A 19,663-nucleotide genomic window follows, 5' to 3' on the forward strand; every position below is an offset into this window, starting at 1 on the left:
CCACCTTGTACAATTTTATTGACAGTCTTTTGGGAAATCATAAATACTCTTTTTCCCATTTAGTTGTGATCAGCTGCTTACCAGTAGTTAAACTAAAAGCCCCATGCAGTAATTAGCTTGCTTCTCTTAAAACTGTTTTTCACTCTAAAAGTTTCCTTTGGAAGTTAACATTTTTTTAAATTTGAGATTCTTTTTCTTTTCTTTTTTTTAATCTGTGAAATAATTAGGCATAATTGGGGGCTAACTTTAGCCCCCTCTGCTACCTACTCTTAGAACCTATTAGAAATGATAAAATAATGTGTGTGGCTGAAAGTGTAAGCCAGTCAATTTAGTGTGATTAATTGGTGGCTCCATAAATTACACAGAAAAATGTGGGCTTTAATCAGAATTGTCCCTAGTAAGCAATTTCATTACTCATTGTGTTCTAATGTATTTAATGCAGACAATGAGCTCGACAGGGTCTTCCATGTAATCAAAAATTATCTGTCTGTATGCGCGGGAAGTCTTTCGTCTCTACAGAGTTGTAGGACTAGAAGAATCCTCAGAATAAAATGTATCCCAACACCCTCCAAGGCAGGAACCTCCGCTCCCTACATCCCCCCAGCATTAAACCATTCAGTTCAACTGATTTACTGCTATCATCTGGACTAGTGCATTGCAATCCAGGACTTCGAATCAAATATGGTGTCTGATGCCAGAGTCAAACACTGGTTTACAGACGGCTTGAGCAAGTTGGCTAATTACAAAACAACATCACTGCTCAGCACTATATTTGAAGTGCAAAATACGGTGCAGCGCAATCCTGAACAAGATTACTCAGAAGTAAGTTTCATTGAGTCCAGTGAGGCTTACCTCCAATAACTGACTTTAGCATTGCAGCCTTAGTCTGCCAGTTGACGATAATCAAGGTACCTAAAAACTTTTAGTCAGATTACAGCCCAAATTTTTTGTTTCAACTCTACCGCCAGTGCAGAGATGTTGGGCCTGCTCAGAGTCTACCTAGAGCACAGTCAACATGGTAAGAGTTGGAGTGAGATTAAGACTTGCAGACTTCCTTTCCCTTCTTGCTATCTGTAGGTCAGAATGTTTGTCCTGAGCTGTGTTTATCCATATGCAAGATCTTCCTGGTCCTGCAGTTTAGCCCCTTTTTCAGTCAGGGCTGGATTGTATGGTCAGGTTTGATCCTGGAAGAGTGGGCATATGAACTCAAGATACGCTCCTGCTGTTATCACATTATGTATGTATGCATTTGGGGATTTTTAATCCATTGCAGAGTGCTCAGCATGGCTTGCAAAATGGCATAAAGTTGCAGTTAAAGTAAAGTAGCATCTGAGCTGGGCCCTTTAAGTGATGTTTCCACTTTGTTTTGTCAGAGTAATGTCAAACCATATGGGGATTTTTAATATTACTGACATCTTGATATACTGGCAATCCTGTTCCTAACTGTTTTTTAAATTGTTTTTAATCTAGGCACTCGAATGCGAAATGTTCCTGACCTTTTTAGTGATCTTGATGTTAATGCGGCAGGAATGTATGGCAAAGTCCGCAAGGCTGCTAGCAGTATAGACCAGTTTAGGTGAGGAAATGATGCCATTGTGGCTTTTTTCCTCTCTCTCTCCTGCTATAAGAGTGTTGGCTGATAATAAAAGCATAGGTTTGACAAACCAGTGAATGAAAATACTGAAACTGGCATATGGTAATTTTAAAATAATAATTAGGGGTTAAGTCTGCTTCACTTTATTATTCCTATCAAGGTATCTTCATCTGCCTCTATCTACTTGTTCTCTCATGCAAAACCATTGATTTGCATACTTCTGCAGGGATTACTCTGGCAGGGCAGGGATTGTTCACGTTGGCCATTTTTCCATAACCTTTGAAACATTAAGATTTTCGAAAGGTATCTTGTGTTCTCTCCAAAAGTTGTATTGTTAACAAAAACAAAAAAGGTCAACCACCGCCTTCTAGAGCCTTCAAAATCTACCCCCACTGTCCAACTGTGGAGCTATACTATGCAAGAAACTCTAAAAAGCTTTGCAGTGTCATGCCCCATCTGATGAATGAGAGCTGGGTCGGACCAGATTTCTTCCAGGATGTCTCCTCCTGCCGTGAGCTGTTCAGCAAGGAGTAATTGATGGGGAAGGGATTTGATGTTGTGCAAAGTGTGGCATTCCAGCTCTTTATTCTGCAAGAAGATCTGTTACAACAAGATCAAAGCTCAGAGAAAGAAATGCCTGGGCAGAGAGGTAGACTTACATTTCTTGCAAATATGCAAGATGTGTCCATGCATTTTGCAATTGCATTCTTGTAATTTTCAGGATGCAATTGTATTTTGAAGTTTGAGACTGAATAGCTGTAAGGATGTGCAGTCCAGCTGTGAACTGATGCTGTTTGCAGGATTACTCTTTGCCTTTTGTATAGTCAGGGCAAATAAAGGGTGTTGGAGAGCTTTTAAAAAAAACTTTTTATGAAGAAAATTGAACTTGAGTAGAGTCAGTAAGTAAATCTCTGTCTGTTTCCCTGGGAAATAGCTGTGTGATTATGTGTAAATCACATAATCACACAGCCTTCTACTGGAATGCTGCCCCCAACAGGAACATCTAAACTAATGAAGCTTCCTGCAGGCAGGCTGGGGGACTTGCAGTGGCATTAAGTATCATCCCGCCAGCTTACTAGTGATAGTAAGATTGCTCCCTTAGTGGCATTTAAATTGCTGTAGCCAGTTAACATAAGAGGAAGAATGGAATTTAATTTCTGTCTCCCTGTCCCCTTCTCCTACCTATTGTCCTAGCTCACAGGTCAGCAACCTTCTTGGGCAATTTTGCAAATCAAATAAACTGTTGTGGGTGCCACACACCGGGTTGTATTCAATTAAGTTCTACTCAGAGTACACTCATTGAAATTAACTGAAGTTAGCTGTGTCTCTTCTGAGTAGGACTAGCATTGAATGCCACATACTGCAACTAGGCACATGTTGCAATCTATTTCATTGGCTACAATAAAAGGCTTCATTCAAGCTTAATTTCATCAGGGGATGGGGACCCTGTGGGTTCCAGGGAAAGCCTTGGCAAGTAACATAAGTGCCTGTGGGCACCATGTTGCCAATCCCTATAAAATCTAAATAGATCCCAGAAAATGACTTAACAATAGTTCATGGCTGATGGGAGGAGAAAATACAACCAAAGAACTGTATATTGTTATTTCTCTAATGTTTACATTGTGTTTGATTGTAGCATTCGACTTGGAATCTTTCTGCGACGGTATCCCATCGCAAGGGTATTTGTAATCATTTACATGGTGAGTCTGTTAATGTACTTAGACCAAAGCATTTTTAGGCTTTCTTACATAATATATAATCTTGAACTGACAGGCATTGAGTGGCATATACAAGAAAAATGGGATATAATTAATTTTGGCAGTTGAGCATGCTGTGTAAGTAGATTATGCAACCTGGATCTTGGAATCATGCAGCAATTGTTGCCTTTTGAAAAAAGTCTTTGGGTCACAGTGCAGTTTTACATTTGACTATAGCTTCTAGTAATAATAGTGTGCTCCCTTTAAGTAGCAATAAGCTAGTGCTGGCAGTAGCGGGGAACCTTTTTAGCTGCAATGGCCAGATCTTTATCAGGATTTGCCTCACCGGCCAAATTGGACGGCTGGATGGGGCCGCCTACCTGTCAATCATCACAAAGAACATTTTTTTTTGTCTTTTGAAGTCTTCAAAGTACATAATAGGCAGCAAGGTGCTAAAAGCAAGTGGTTTGTTTTCCTGCTGAAATGAAAAGGAAAAATTGTTTTTAGCAGTGCCTTGCTGCCTGCTGCGTACTTTGAAAGTGCAGCCAATCTGAGCAAGTTTGGGTGCACAAAAGAGTTCTGTGCAGAGAGCTCTCTTGCACACCAAGAGCAAACAGGATCGCCCTCCCTTCATCTGATTCAAGTTAAAAATACAAACAGGTTCACATCTCCCAAAGGAATTATATCTCCCTTGCATCATGGCAGAAGGCATCTGTAAGTGTAATTTGAATAAAAGGCTATGCAAGGGACAGAGTGTCAATTCTTTAAGATTTCTAGATCTTTGATGGTCTTTTAGACAGCACCGTCGAGAGATTTTAAATGGCTACAGAAGCGTCGTAACACCAACAACAAAATCCAGTAATAATTCTAGCACGGCCAAATACCAGGCAAAAATTAATCAGCCAAAGGCCTTTTTGAAAATCCACATCTTAACCAACTGCCTGAAATCATATAGTGAAGGGGCCTGATGTACCTCAGCTTGGCCAGTCATTCCTTTGGGAGAATGCCACCACAGAAATATTAAGCAAAAATATTATTGAAAAGTGTGACTTTATAAATCTACAGTTCCAATAATAGGAACATAGGAAGCTGTCTTATACTAAATTAGACCATTGACTCGCCTAGCTCAGTAATGTCTACACTGACTGGCAGTGGCTGTCTGGGATTTCAGACAGGGAATATTTCCCAGTTCTGCCTAGAGATGCCGGGGATTGAACCTGAGATCTTCTGCATGCAAAGCAGATGGCCCGTCACTGAGATATGGCCCTACCCCAATTATTTTCCTGCTTGATCATCATAACTGATACAGAGTTTTGGATGTCCTGATGGTCCCAAAAGCATGCACTCATTGTGACTCTACAGGGGAGAATAAATCTCCAGCACATGTGAAATTCCTATCATTTTCCACTAGAGGGAAGTTATGCCTGTAGCGATATCCTCTATTGTTATATAAGAAACCCCTTTTTGAATTTTCGCAGTCTTCCTCTGCTCTCTCTGACTGTAGAAAAATGCCTTGCCTGAGAGACCATATTACTGAGCCTCTGAGATGTTGATTTTTCTGGGCTACACAATAGTTATGGTACTGCAGGGGGTAGAATAACAGTTCATTTGGACCCCTGCATGTCCCATGCCAGCTCCGGATATTAAATCAAATGGGCTGTGTTAATTTCCCCCTTCTGTTAAAATTATTCAGGCCAAAATGTCCACTCCCAGTTAACAGTAAAATCTTTAGATTAATAGCCAATCTGAGTTAACATCTATGGTGTGAATCAGCAGGGCTTCAGCCTTTCTGCAATCTAATCTATAATCTCTTCAGCAGCCATTGTCACTGCCCACAGGAGACTCACACAAGGTCACTCTACTATTTGAAAGGCTTTTCATAACATGTCTGGCACTCCACTTTACTTTGCCAGTGCTCAAAGCCTTTGTTGTGACTAATGTAAGCATGCACTTTCTTGCTTAGGTGGAAATGGAAAAGTCAGAATTCATTTATTTAATATTTCACGGAAAGCCTTTACTTTCTATGCAGAGGTTTAAAGAGTGGTGTAAGCTTTTTGAAAGCCCTTTTGCAAACAGCCCACGCTGTACTTTGAAGTCCTGACAGTCGGGGCTTCAAAGCACAGTATCACCTGCCATCACTATGACATCAGGTGATTGGCAGGTAGGTGGTTCCACCCACCTGGCAGATTTGGGCCTCTGGGAGTGAGAGATAAGGTTTGGCCTGCTGGTCAGAAAACATTCCGCACTCTTTCTTTCATCTTTGGCAGACAGACAGCCAATGTGGTGCAGTGGATAGCACATTTGGAAGATCTAAGTTCAAATCCCCATTAAGCCATTACGTTTATTGGGTATACTTTAGGCCGCTCCCCCTCTCTCCCCCCCCCCTCTCTCTCTCTCCCCCTCTCCCTCTCCCTCTCCCTCAGTCTCCCTCTCCCCCTTCCTCCCTCCCTCCCTCCCCCCCCCTCCCCTTGCCTCCAAAAAGTGAATGCATGGATAAAATGGAATAGCCCCATAGTGCTGTTTCCTATGTTGAAGTGAATGGAATGGCTGCTTGTGTGTCTTGTGAAATTCCTTGTGGAGCTGTGCATCAGGGTGTTTGGGTTTCTTAGGGCTCATAATGCCATGCGCTAACTCCCGTTTCTCTTTTGCCAGGCACTACTTCACCTCTGGGTCATGGTTGTTTTGCTTACCTACACCCCAGAAATGCATCATAATAATCCAAGCGGGAAATAAAACACAATTCTGGAACCGAAACATACCCAAAGTGTTTATATAATCTTCATTGACAAAAAAACCCCACAAACCCAAACAGTTGCCTCTTTGGAAGAGAGGATTTTTGGCGCTGAAAAAGAGGACAGACTATATCTGTTCTTTTGCTACTCTAGCCAACTTAAATTATTTGGCAGGTGATCTAAGTTAAATACCTTTCACTTCCATAAAACAAAAGCTATTTCCCTGGGGAAAAGGCTATGCAGTGAATTCTAGCCTCTGGTCTGTCTCTCATCAATCTCTTAGTGTTGCACTTGCATATCAAACCTGTGTAGAACAACACCATTTTTAAAAAGGGTAGATATATGGAACATACTGTATTTTTGATCCTACAGAACATGGGTTGTAATCGGGGAAACTAATTGTACTTAGAGGCTCAAATGAACTTTTATTCTTTGTCTTCTGTTACTTCACCTTTAAATTTGTAAATATATAAATTTAGCATTTCTTTAACATGCTCATCTACCACAGACCTGACAGCTGCTTTGTAGAATTATTTTATCTGTAAATAAATAAAGAGAAATAAAGATTATATTATGGATTGCTTTAATTTTGGTCCTTTGACATTTCAGAAATGTTTCTTCCATAGCAATGCAGAAAACTGATATTTTTAATCCACATTCTAATAGTCATGTATAATAGTGTACATATTCAACTGTAAGACTTGAGTGCCTTTTGTTCTTTGCATCTCTGATATTGCCCATCAGCTGCCTTATTAAATCTTTGCTGTCTTCAGATTTTCATGGTATCAATCTTAACATTGTGCTCATTTAATAGAAAGAAAATATTTATTTATAAACTCAAACTGGACTTGGTTTAAAAAAATTGTCAAGAATGCGTCATTAAAGGGGCTGCCAGATAACAATAAAAGCAGAAACCAGACTTGAGTTATTTTTGACCGCTGTTTATTTCATGCAGTTTGTATAGCATCTGATACCTGTGGCCTGCTGATTTTAGTGCAGATTTCTCCTAATAAACACAGGCTTGTATCCAGTTTTGACTAACGTACACATATTTGCAATATTTGCATATTTCTCCTGATATAATAGCAATTGCAGCAACTGCAAGTACTCTTGGATGAAACAGATTATCTTGACCCGTTCCAATCTGGGTTCAGGCCTGGTTATGGGACTGAATCGGCCTTGGTCGCCCTGATGGATGACCTTTATTGGGAGAAGGACAGGGGGAGTGTGACCCTCTTACTTGATCTCTCAGTGGCTTTTGAAACCATTGACCATGGTATCCACCTTGGTGAGATGGGTATCGGAGGCACTGTTACAGTGGTTCCGATCCTCTCTTCAGGGTCATTTTCAGAGAATAGCATTTGGTGTTTGCCTTTCGGCCCGTGGCAGTTGTGCTGTGTGGTGCCGCCGGGTACCATCTTGTCCCCCATGCTGTTTAACATCTATATGAAGCCCTTGGGAGCAATCGCCAGGAGATATGGGGCAAGGTGTTAGCAGTATGCTGACAATACCCAGCTCTATTTTTCTGTAACATCTGAATCTGGAGAGGCTGTGCAAGCCCTGGACCGCTGCCTGGACTCGGTGGTATGCTGGATGAGGGCCGATAAACTGAGTCTGAATCCTAGCAAGATGGTGCTGCTGTGGGTTGGTGGCTCCTGAGTTTAGATAATTGGTCAGTTCCCTGCTTTGGATGGGGTCGTACTCCCTCTGAAAGAGCAAGTCTGTAGTCTGGGGGTGGTCCTGGATCCACCTTTGTTGCTAGAGGCCCAGGTGACCTCAATGGCTAGGAGTGCCTTTTACCAGCTTTGGCTGGTAAGACAGCTGCAGCCGTTTCTGGGCTGGGATAGCCTGACCACTGTTGTCCACACACTGGTAACCTCCAGGCTGGATTACTGTAATGCACTGTATGTGGGGCTGCCCTTGAGGTTGGTCTGGAAGCTGCAGCTGGTGCAAAATGTGGCGGCGAGACTGCTCACTAGGGCAGGGTATCGCCAACATATCGCCCCACTGCTGAAAGAACTGCACTGGCTTCCCATTTGCCACCGGGCCAAGTTCAAGGTTCTAGTTTTGGTGTACAAAGCCCAATACAGCTTGAGATCAGGATACCTGAAAGACTGTCTTCTCCCTTATATATCCAGTCAATCACTGTGCTCTGCAGGTAAGGGCCACCTGCAGATACCATCTTATCAGGAGGTCCGTTCTGCACAACATAGGAAATGGACCTTTAGTGTGGCAGCACCTACCCTGTGGAATTCCCTCCCCTTAAATATTACACTGGCACCATCTCCGTTATCTTTTCGGCACCTATTGAAGACCTTACGCATTCAACAAGCCTTTTAAGTTGAGACCTTATCCCAGTCTGCTTCTGTGTTGGAATTGCTTTTTAATATTTTTTAAACCTTTTTTTTTAAAAACAACAACAAAGTTTTTAACCTTTTTTTTCTTTTTTAAGATGTCTTCAACGCTTTTTTAAAAAATGTTTTTAAAGATGTTTTGTTTTAATGTATTTTAAAGTCTGTTTTTATGATGTTTTAAAGTGTTTTTAGTGCATTTGTTTGCCGCCCAGGGCTCCTGCTAGGAGGAAGGGTGGGATATAAATAAATATAATGCATTTTGATATATAGTTTCACTAATATATTCATTTTTGTGCATATTTCCCCCTAATTATGTATTTTTGTAAACATTGGTTGGAGAACTGCATTGCAAAATTTGGATACGTGCAAATTTTGAAGGATGGCTTTGTTTCATTTTTCATATTATTGTGGAAAGAGTGAATTTGATCAATTTGGCTCTAAATGCAAACTGAATCAAACTCCCCCATCCCTAGATACAACCCATAGAGTTCAGCTTACTGAATGTTTCAGGTTTATATGAAAATTAGACATTTGTGGTAGCTTACAAGTTCTAGCATTCAGAGCAATACATGTTTGATAATGGTGTGGGTGATGCCCTCTGAAATCAAGGAGGGAAGAGTTATCAAAGCAGGGTAGTTTTAGTGCCTGTCTTTCCTCCGTCCCTGCTTTGAAAACAGGTTCTTTTTACTATATGAACCACCACATTATCTGAATGAGTATTTTAAAAGAAACAGAATTTTTTGATGCTGCTGCTGTAGTAGGTGAGTGAATGGTGGGAGGGGAGGGGACCCTAACTTTAAGTAATAAGCTTAAAAAATACTAATTGTCAGTACCACTGATGTAGCTGTAGCTGTTCCATTGCAGGTTTGTTAGTTTTAGTATTCCCTGATGAAAAATCAGCAGCAACCTAATTGTAAACCACTGTGAGATGTAACAAAGGCTTTGGAGCAGCTTTGTCTCCTATGCCCTTGCCTCATGGGGGGGATTACATGGCCCATTAGGCTTGATATACCCTGAAAACTAGATGATGCAAAGCTGAATTGAAGAGCTGAGCTCTTCAATCATTCCCAGAATTGGGATGAGTGAATGTTAGATGGTAAGAGGAATGTTCAGTGGCATTCCATTCGCCTTTCCGCTGTCCAAGCATGAATTGCAGTTTAATGGCATTCCTGATGGTTCCTCTCAAACAAATAAAGTTTAACAGGTGATAGACCAACTATTATCATTGGTAAAACTTCCTGTGGATCAAAGTGAGTTGGCCCCCTTTCCAGCTTCAGTTGGTTTACCAGTTGCGGCTGTTCCTTGATAGAGAGCCTTGTCACAGAAACCCATATTCTGGTAACCTCCTGACTGGCCTACTATAATGAGCTCTATGTGGGGCTGCCCTTGAAGATTGTTTGGAAGCTGCAACTAATGTGGCTGCTTTTGAGCGGTACAGGTAGCTGGAAGTGCACAACTCCAATTTCTGAAGAATTTTGTTGGTTGCTTATATGCTTCTGAGCCCATTTTAATGTCTTAATGTTGACACACACAGCCTGTGGCTTTAATAGATATGGGGGAGGGGGAGGGAAATGAACATCAAGAGGGATGCTATCTAAGGGCAATATTGTGGCTTAGTCCTGCTGTAGCCAGTGTGGTGTAGCAGTTAAGAGTGTTGGACTACGACCTGGGAGACCAGGGTTCAAATCCCCACGCAGCCATGAAGGTCACTGAGTGACCTTGGGCCAGTCACTGCCTCTCAGCCTCAGAGGAAGGCAATGGTGAACCCCCTCTGAATACCGCTTACCATGAAAACCCTATTCATAGGGTCGCCATAAGTCGGGATCGACTTGAAGGCAGTCCATTTCCATTTTTTTTCCTGCTGTATGAATGAATTCAGTCAAGATCTTTAGAAGACCTTGACTTCATTTTCTCTGGACTGCACAACATTGCATGTAACTTCTCAAGCAGAATTAAATTCTGAAATGCTCTAAGAAAGCCATCATCTTCCTGCCCTAACTTGTGAGTGCTCAGAGGCATCTAGGAAGGTCACTGCTCCGCAGACAGAATGGTGGGCAAGATGGACCCAGGAGGCTTCACGTTTCTCTTTTGCTGCTTTCAGCCACCTCCTGGAGGAGAGTTGAGTGAGCCAGCTGCAAGTCACCCACCCTGATGAGAAGGCCCACCACCTGTGAACTGCATCTAAGCCAGGCTACTGAGGCTCCTTGAAGTACAATAAGACCTTGGAGCTGGCATCTGGAACTTTGTTGTTTCTTAACTTCCTTGTTGCTTTGTATGTATTTCAGGTTAGATTGTTTCTTTTGCAGTACTGAAGTTACCCTATTTTTAATTTTTTTTGTCTTCTTTGAATTTATTTGTATGTTTTGAAAACTATTTTCTCTCCAAGCCTCTGCCCCTCGATGTTTTGTATTATGATGGTAATAGGATATTTGTTGTAAGACACAGCTCACTGTGTATATTCATATAAATCAACTCAATCTATCCATCAAGCGGGACCTGCAATTCACTTTTGCAATTATCTGATGCAAAAAGGCAGAATTGTATGACCTAAAGTACGCCTACCTGTCACTTCTGCTGGAAAAAAAGCATCTAAGTATGGCTGCATCTGCTTTCTTAATCAGGGTTTGTGTTTAGGATGGACTTCTTGAGAATCCAGAACAAACGGCACAAGAGTTTCTCCAAGCTGCACATGTGCCCAAGGCCTAAAAAAGTTGTTGGTTTTTGTATTGTGTTACATAGCATTGGCTGCTATAGCACTGCTAACAATGAGGTCTTCTGCTTTGTATTGGAACTGAGTGCACTTTCATGGGATATTACAACATAAGTTGCTCTTTACATGCAACTTCAGATGTATAATTAAACCCAGAACCACTCAGTGCTTTGTTGGAAACACAGCATAAGAATTTATGTTCAGTATTTAATTTGTAATTAGAAATGTACTTCTCTTAAAGTGCAAAAGGAAAAGCTAAGCTGCTGGGGAAAAACCCAAAAGGGTGTTTGGGAAAGCTATGCCTGCGCATAAGCACTTTCTGTGCCATGTTTTTATTCCCATGGAACTGAATCTGGCTTCATAGCTACAAACTAGCTATGCTACAAACCTACATTGTTTTTATAACTCACTGTCATGGCTTCCCCCAGAGAAACTTGTGAACTGTAGTCTGATGAGGTAGCCTGAAAATTTTCTTCAAAACCATCTTCACACCCTTACAGAACTACAATTTCCAGGCTTCTCTAGAAAGAGGGAATGATAAAACAATGCAAGTTTATAGTGTGGATATCCCCCCCCTTTCCATATAGGCAAGTTTGCTGCCCAAAATTGGGAAGCTTAATTTTCTTGAGTTGTGACACTCAAGAGCTGGTGTCAGAAGTAGGCATTGTTGGGCAGCTGCTGGGGCCCGTACGCCCTGCAAGGGGCACATGGTCAACCATCAGAACCCTCTTGCTGTCACTGCCTGTTCACCTGCACCTTCTGAACATGCAAGGAGCATCCTCCACTTAGCTTGCATTCTGCTCCTGGGTGATTGTGTGTGGGTTTACAGAGGAGGGAAAGTGAATGGACAGTGCAAACATCAGGGAGGAGATCTCTCAAAGGGCATCTTGCCCAAGGGCCCATCAAAACCTGGAGCCAGCACTGCTGAGCGACCTCAGCTTCTCGCCTACTTTTCCCTCCCACTTAACCCAAACTCACTACTGTCATCATTCTCCCCCAATGGGATGTTGATATGTTTTTAACTTTCCTGCATATGATACAAGCATGGCTCTATCATTCTCCAGTGGCAGAATAACTACAAAGTCTGGCCTTGAAGCTGTGTAGGTGCCATCATTCTTTTCCTTCCTACAACCCAATCAGAGATCACCTATTAAATTTCTTGTGAAAATTGGATTGGCTTCATTAAGCTGTAAGCAAGTGCTCATGGGTAGTTACGATCCTTGCCCTAGCAATGTCATTTTTTGTCTACCACCAAACCTGATTTAATGTTCATATTTCACTGAAAGGTGAACAGCAGTACCTGATGACATGTATTCCTCATTTATTCACTGTGGAACTGTTCCAGTAAAGCCCCAATAAAAAGACCTCATCGCACTTAGCTGCTTAGTATGTGGAATTCATTTCATGATCTACTACTACCCTTTCAAGCATTCTTTTTAAATGAATCTTGTCTTTCCTTCAAATCAGCCTTTCTGTCTGTCTCAGTCAGCTGTTTGGTGAACAGAAGTTTGCTAAGGCAGCGCAGGCTGCAATTGCTCTGATATTACTATTTGTAACACAGCATAATGATGTTTGTGAACTCCTTCCTCTGCCATTCCAAGGGCTGTTCCTTATGACAAATCACAGCCTTTCTTGGCAATAGACGAGAGAGGAAGAGCCCTTCCAGACTTCCTTTTATTGTACACTCATGATGATTTGTGTTCATGATGCCATCATCATCAGTTATACACAGTAGCATAGTGGCAAATTCAGAAATGCAGGGTCCCCTCATGATAATTACAGCTACACCCCCTAATGGCCACACCCCTTCTAAGATTATACAACCTAGTATTATAGAATAACCTGGCCAGGTTTGAATACTGTTTTCTGCTTCTCTGTCCTTGTTAATGCCTTCTCTCACAACAACAGATGTCCCTAGGAGCCAATCGGCATGAAAGGGGAGTGTGTTAACTACTGAGAACAGTCTTCTCAGTGGCTTACTCACCTCCTTTTACTCCGATTGGCTCCATTCTGCAGGAAAGGACAAAGAAGCATGCTAGAAGACTCTTCTCAGTGGCTAACATATTCTCCTTTCATGCTGATTGTCTCATAGGATGCTGGCGACATAGGGACACTGCTAGGACCCTGCTCCCCAAAAAGTAAGTCTTAGACCCCTCCAGACCCTGGACAACTTCACCCGTGGTTATACACGATCCCTCTTGCACCTGCCAAAGTTTCAGGGAGAACATATTGCTTTGTTTCCAATTGCTTCATGTCCTGTAGCTTCCTGCTGAAATCCTGTCACCACTTCTACTACAAATGTTGGCGTTGGGGTGGGGTTGCCCTACTTTTGTTGTGCTATAGAGTAAAAGTGCCCTTCTAGATTGTAATAATGCATAAGAACCATAGCTCAGTGGTAGAGCTTCTGATTTGCATGCCAAAGGTCCCAGGTTTAATCCGTGGCATCTCCAGGTATGGGAGGGAGAGACTCCTGCCTGAAATCCTGGAGAGACGCTGCTAGATGGACCAGTGGTCTGACTCGGTATGTTTCCTGTGTTACACTGGGGAAGCATCACAGAACTAATAAAGTGGAATGATCTGTGGATGGTCCAGTATAAATCCACCACTAATGCACTATTATTTTGTCAATGACATTGTTGCAGAATACACTAATCCCGTCCAAAGAAAACCAGTCTGGAGGGGCCCGAAGCAGGAGCTGAGCATTTCCTAAGCACCATGTCCATGTATTTTGCCATGGAAAATGCTGATTTAAGCCTGTGCACATCAATCAAAATGGGTCCACATTTTGAAACCATGTATCTCTATCCAGGGACAAAAAGTATCCTATGAAGTGGCTTTAATCCTATGCTCATCACTAGAGGGTTGTGTTGTTGTTTAAAGCTAATGAATTACTGGGTATCTTAGGGCAACGTTATGGTTGCTGCAGCAAATGTGTAACATGTAGATGTTAGAAGTACACCTTTAAAATCCCATTTACATTAGGGTTGCCAGGTTCAGGGCCTGAGACTGATCTTGTATCTTTAGGAGAAGAGAAAGTCAGCCAAGTACAGGTGTTCTTGCAACCCTGTAATGGGAAAAACCACAAGGTGGAATTCTCCCTTCCCCTTGCACAAGTTGTGGTTCCACCTTGTGGTTTTTCCCAGAGCTTGGAAAAGTTATTTTTTTGAACTACAACTCCCATCAGCCCAATCCAGTGGCCATGCTGGCTGGGGCTGATGGGAGTTGTAGTTTTAAAAAGTAACTTTTCCAAGCTCTGGTTTTTCCCATTACAGTGTTGCAAGAACACCTGCACTTGGCTGACTTTCTCTTCTCCTAAAGATACAGGATCAGTCTCAGGCCCTGAACCTGGCAACCCTAATTTACATGCGTTCTCAGAGGAATGTATACAAGTGCATTTTGTGTACACCTCTGTGTACTGAGTGGCTGGCCCACCCGTTAGCCAAAGCAAGCCCTTTGCCTCAGTCAGGGGAGCAGTTGGGGAGGTGTAGGAGCCTCTCCCCACAATCCAGCTGCTGCTGCCTTGGACCAAGAGCCTCTGCCTACTGCAGGGCCACTAGCCATCTGCTGCTGTTTTGCTGCCTGGCCAGGTACCTTGCAAATGGCGGTGACACTCCTACAGGTCTATCCAGGCTGCTCACCTTTGCCTTGACCAGAGGAAGCGTCCTTCCTTAGAATGAGGCATTGTGGGTAAGGTGGCCACGGACAGTGCCTGTTTAAAGTTATCTTCCCCATAGAAAATGTGGAACCATATAAATGATATCCTGAACCATTTATAGTCCATTAACAAGAGCAAATATATGCTGAAAGCCTTCTTGCTGAAGCCTTCTGAGCTTAGGAATGTTTAAAGCTGAAGCTGAATAAAGTTAATATTAAAGGAACTTCAGCAAATATTTCTCAGTGCAAAATATGTAAAAAAAGAGACACACTTCTACTGAATGATATTTTTCAGTTGAATCTTGGTGACGTATGACTCTTTTCAACTGCAGGTACATTTTCAATTGAATAAGTGATTATTTGCATAAACTGATATCTCACAGCATTTAATCTGGATACATCTGCAGTATTTAAATGGCCTGAGTATCAGGAACAGAAGTGGTATTTGACAACAGAAAAAAGTTGGAAATGTTATAGCAATTAGTAGTCATAAGCATTTGGCCACTTGGACAAGGAGTCTTGATCCTCTGGTTTTTGCGTGCTGTCAGGACATAGTACTTTGTTCTCCGTGCGTGGAAAGCCCAAAATATGTGAAAGTGGTTTTTTCTCCCAAATGAGACTTGTCTGATTGATACTGTTTTTAACTTCTTTGCCTGTTTTTTGGCTAATCCAAATTGCACCCTCCTCAGTTTTAGCTTCATTTGTCTGCTGCAGTGTGGAAAGGTTTTTGCTGTCTGCAGACTGGCGCTCCGTTGATTGCTGAATGTCATGCTGTGAGAGCTGTTCTTCTGGCTGTTGACCTCTGTGCCAGGATTCCTGCTCCACTGGTGATGGATAACCGTGCTGGGATGCCTTTACTTCTGCGACTTGATTGCTATGTTTTGATTCCGTTCCTGCTGGTGGTTGATTACCACTCTGAAATTCATCTCCCGCTAAAGGTTGGGACTCCCCAGCAGGCGCAATGTCTTCTTTAGCACCCATCATCTCTCTCTCGGCATCTTCGCTTATCTGGGTTATTTGACTAGAAGGGTGTAAGATTTCTGCAAGAGGTTTTCTTTCCCAGATTAAACTGGTCTGGTTAAACTTACTGTGCAGTTCTTTGCCTGTTCTTCGGCTTATCAGAGGTTTGCTATCCTTGGTGCTAACTTCATGTGTCGGCTCCCCGTGGATAGATTTTTGGTGCTGAAAGGTGTGGTGGTCAACAGATGGGTGACCTCTTTGGAATCCCTGGGCGCTGTCATGGGAGTGTTTCCTGAAAGATGTTGTGTTACCTGCTTTGCTGTCCAAAAGATCTAACTGCTGGTTTGGATTCTGAGATTGTTCCTCAACCTCTTCATCCAAAAGTGTTCTCTCAGGAGATTGTCTTTCCTGATATTTGTTCACTTCATTGTTACTGTCCTTGTTAGTGTCACTGTTTAGTTCTTGTTCCTTCATATTGCTGCTCTCAAGTGCTGTCTGGTCAAGCAGGCATTCAGAATCCTCCATCCTTTCTTTATATCTCCAGACTACAAATGTCCTTTGGAGCAACAGCAACAAAAGTTCCCTTTCCTCTTAGCTACCTGCAAAACTGGCAAACCTTTCCCCACCTTGTCTTCTTCCTTCTCTTGGAAAATGACAATTTTTTCCCTCTTATTTCATTTCAACAAGCCCCCACCCCCACCTCTGCCCCACCTTATGTCTCATTTGAACTCCAACTTGTATGGATGATCCAGGTTGCAGATTTCTTGTTTCCTCTTTTTCCTGAGAGCGAGTTCAAATCATGGCATAGATACAGTAGCCCTTGAAAGGTTGGATATAGCTTTCTGTGGAGTCTTCCTGTTTTTAGTGTATCTACCACACTGTTCTAGAACTTCCGGCTGATTTCTATGACATCACTGTCTATTCTACATCCATCCATTCAGGAGTGGACTGCCTGCAATCTTACATAGCCTCCTTTATGTTTTTATTTTTCCCCACTGGAATCTTTCTGTGGTCCACCAACCTGTTTCAAGTTTATAAAGCAAGAGCACATCGTTGGGATCTCTTGACACTTAGGATGCAGCAAATTTATGCTTAGCTAGCTTTTGTTTGATTGATTACAAAAGTGGCATGCTGGGGAAGATCATGGTCCCCCAGTCCAGGCTTCTTGGCATAAATCTCACCAACCAACAGGCATTTGCTGGGCTACCAGAATTTGAGACTGTATGCTTGTGATGAAAGGCCAGAAAGGAAGCCCCTGTCTTGTTCAAAACCCAGTGTACCCAGCAAAATGGCCTAGTTTCCCCATTACATAGCAACCCACCTGTCATGTTTCAAGCATCCTCTGTGCACAATCAGGCAGAAATTCCCCTCTGGCAGTTCTGTCTACCAAACTTAGGTTGGAAAAATCTCCCAGTTTTCACCTTTAACTTCCACATCCCTGGGTTTTTGAATATTGTCAATGGCCCATTTCTCCAAGTGCTCCTCTGTGTACATGCTGGATTTATCATGTCCCAAGTGTCCAAACTCTGCTCCAAGAGGTTTGCCCAGCCCCAAATAGTCATGCCAGACTGGAGCATCCAACTCCCTCAACAAACGCTTCCCCTTGTTCCACAAGGTTTAAAACGGCTGCTAGAACAGGAACAGAGCAATCTGCATCTCTGCTGGCAGCTCACTTTCCTTCTGTGCCGAGTAGGTAAAAACAGGGTTCTCTATCTCCCAGGCCAGCCCAGAACAAAGTGGGCTACTAGGACAGGACCAGTGATCTGCTTCTCTGCTGACACCCCATTGTAAGGGGGTGGGGCTGAGAAGAGTGTGTGTCCAGAGAGGAGAGGCCCCGGGGCTGGTCCAGAAGCCATTGTGGGCCTGGGGTTCCCCAACTCTGATCTGCCTGAACTGCTGGATGAGGTAATATGAGGATTTAGCAGGAGGTGTCAGCAATCTGCAGATAACACCCAGCTTTCATGTTCATCAAATTCGCATGCAGCAATGGACATTAGGGATGGAGGAGAAATTTGATTCGGTTCACGTTTAAAGGTGAACCTACCCAAGTTGAACTTTTTGAACCAATACACAGCCATCCTTGTATTCCATCCGCAGTCTGCATCTGTGTTGGAATTGCTTTTTAAGATGTTTTTAAAGCTTTTTTTAAAATATGTTTTTAAAAGATGTTTTATTTTAATATGTTTTGAAGTTATTTTGTTTTAATATATTTTAAAGTATATTTTTAAGACGTTTTAGAGTGTTTTAATGTGTTTTTGTTTGCCGCCCTTGGCTCCTACTGGAAGGGTGGGATATAAATTTAATAAATAAATAATCCTTCAAAATTTAGATTTCTCCTAATTGTTCAGTGCAGTTTTCCAGCTAACGAATGTGTACAAAAATGCATATGATAGGGGAAAGTCTACATTTAAAAACATATAGTAGTGAAAATATACAAAAATGTATTATAAAATTGCTTTTCAAAAAGGTATATATTAGGCAAAATTGCATAGAAGGATGATTATATTAGAAGAAATTTGCACTAATCAAATCAAATAATAAATATATAAATCAAATAATAATAAAATGTTGCTGAATTTTCATGAGGACTATTTTAAAAAACTGCAAAATGATGTGGAAATGTGGAGAACTCAGTTTAAGATTGGAAAAAATGAGAAACTGAGAGAAACTGAAATGGGAGGATTCATCCATTCCTAGTGGGAGTGCTAAATAAGTGCTTTGGTGCAGTCATGGAATGGATGAGTGCCAAAAAAAATCAGACAAGACAGAAGTCCTGTTGGTGGGTGGTTCATTTGTCCAGGTGAGTGGTGTTCAACTTCTTCTGGAAGGTCAGGTTTGTAGCTCAGGGGTATTCATGGATCCATCTTTTGTCACTAGATCCACAAGTACCCTCATCTTTTACCAAAGTAGGCTGAAACACCAGCTCTGATCTTACCATGCCCTGGTAATTTCCCATTTGGATTCACACAACAATTACAGGTATCTGTTTGCCCCTGAAGAAAACAATACACAGAAACTTGTTGGGCATAGGACCTTCCTTTGCAGGCATGGCTTGAGTCCAAACCATTCCTTCAAAGGAGGAAAGGATTGGGAGTGCTCTCCTGATTCTTTCCTTTGAAGTTAAGCCACAGGGATGGTGACATTGGTGATTGACATGTGAGGGCCCTGCTTACCTGTTAAAATGGCCCTCAGGAGTGGGGGGAGTGTATTTCCCACCCCTGTTCTAGACAGGCAAATATGCACATAACATATTTTAATTTCTTATTACAGGCTTTGAGCAGTCTTTGTATGAAGAGCTTCTGTTCACCTCTAGTATACCATATCAGTAAACATAAATATAGTGTTTAACATATTTTAGAGGTATAATAGCTATTTTATCACTGCAAACAAGTCCCAGGCCACATTCACACCATACATTTATTCCACTATTATTCCACTTTAAACAGTCTGGGAAGTGTAGTTTGTGAGGGGTGCTGAGAGTTGTTAGGAGACTCCTATTTCCCTCACACAGCTATAGTTCCTAGAGTGGTTTAACAGTCAAGTCCCTCTTCCCAGAGAATTCTGGAAATTGTAGCTCTGTGAGGGGAATGCGACTGTTTAAAGTGGAATAATAGTAGAATAAATGTATGGTGTGAATGTGGTCCTAGTTAGTACAATTATAATTGGTGGGTGGGGGGCTCAGCCTTTCAGCTAAGCTTGTGGGGGATCTCAATAGATAATCTTGCCCCCAAATAATTGGGGTGTGGGTGGCAACCCTTATTCCCCATTCATTTCAAAGCATCTTCACTCACTCCATTACTATCTTCCTTTTTTCTAATTTTTCCAACCTTCTTATCTCTCTCTTTCAACTTTTTCCTGTTATTTCTCCTTCCTTCTTTCCGCTATTCCTTCTGAGTTTCCGGTCCCTCTTTTCTGTTCTTTCTTTCAGTTTCAAAAAGTTTGCGGGTGGGGTGGGGAACATG

At 42.1% G+C, this 19,663-nt stretch overlaps 1 protein-coding gene across 6 annotated transcripts in view; it reads left to right on the plus strand.

Moving 5' to 3' along the window:
• The window catches only part of GOLGA5 (golgin A5), a 31,335-nt gene extending 18,912 nt beyond the window's left edge, over nucleotides 1-12,423 (plus strand). For 3 of the 6 annotated variants that reach the window (XM_061611996.1, XM_061611997.1, XM_061611998.1), the window contains exons 11-13: nucleotides 1,471-1,576; nucleotides 3,231-3,294; nucleotides 5,944-6,942. In XM_061611996.1, the coding sequence (XP_061467980.1) occupies nucleotides 1,471-1,576; nucleotides 3,231-3,294; nucleotides 5,944-6,024 (251 nt within the window). In that variant the 3' untranslated portion in view covers nucleotides 6,025-6,942. Of the gene's footprint in view, nucleotides 1-1,470; nucleotides 1,577-3,230; nucleotides 3,295-5,943; nucleotides 6,943-10,478 lie in introns of those variants that run through there. The other 3 variants (XM_061611999.1, XM_061612001.1, XM_061612000.1) reach the window with 3 other exon arrangements.
• The last annotated feature ends 7,240 nt before the right edge of the window (nucleotides 12,424-19,663 follow it).

Source organism: Rhineura floridana, chromosome 2 (assembly GCF_030035675.1).
Source record: "Rhineura floridana isolate rRhiFlo1 chromosome 2, rRhiFlo1.hap2, whole genome shotgun sequence".
Lineage (NCBI taxonomy): Eukaryota > Metazoa > Chordata > Lepidosauria > Squamata > Rhineuridae > Rhineura > Rhineura floridana.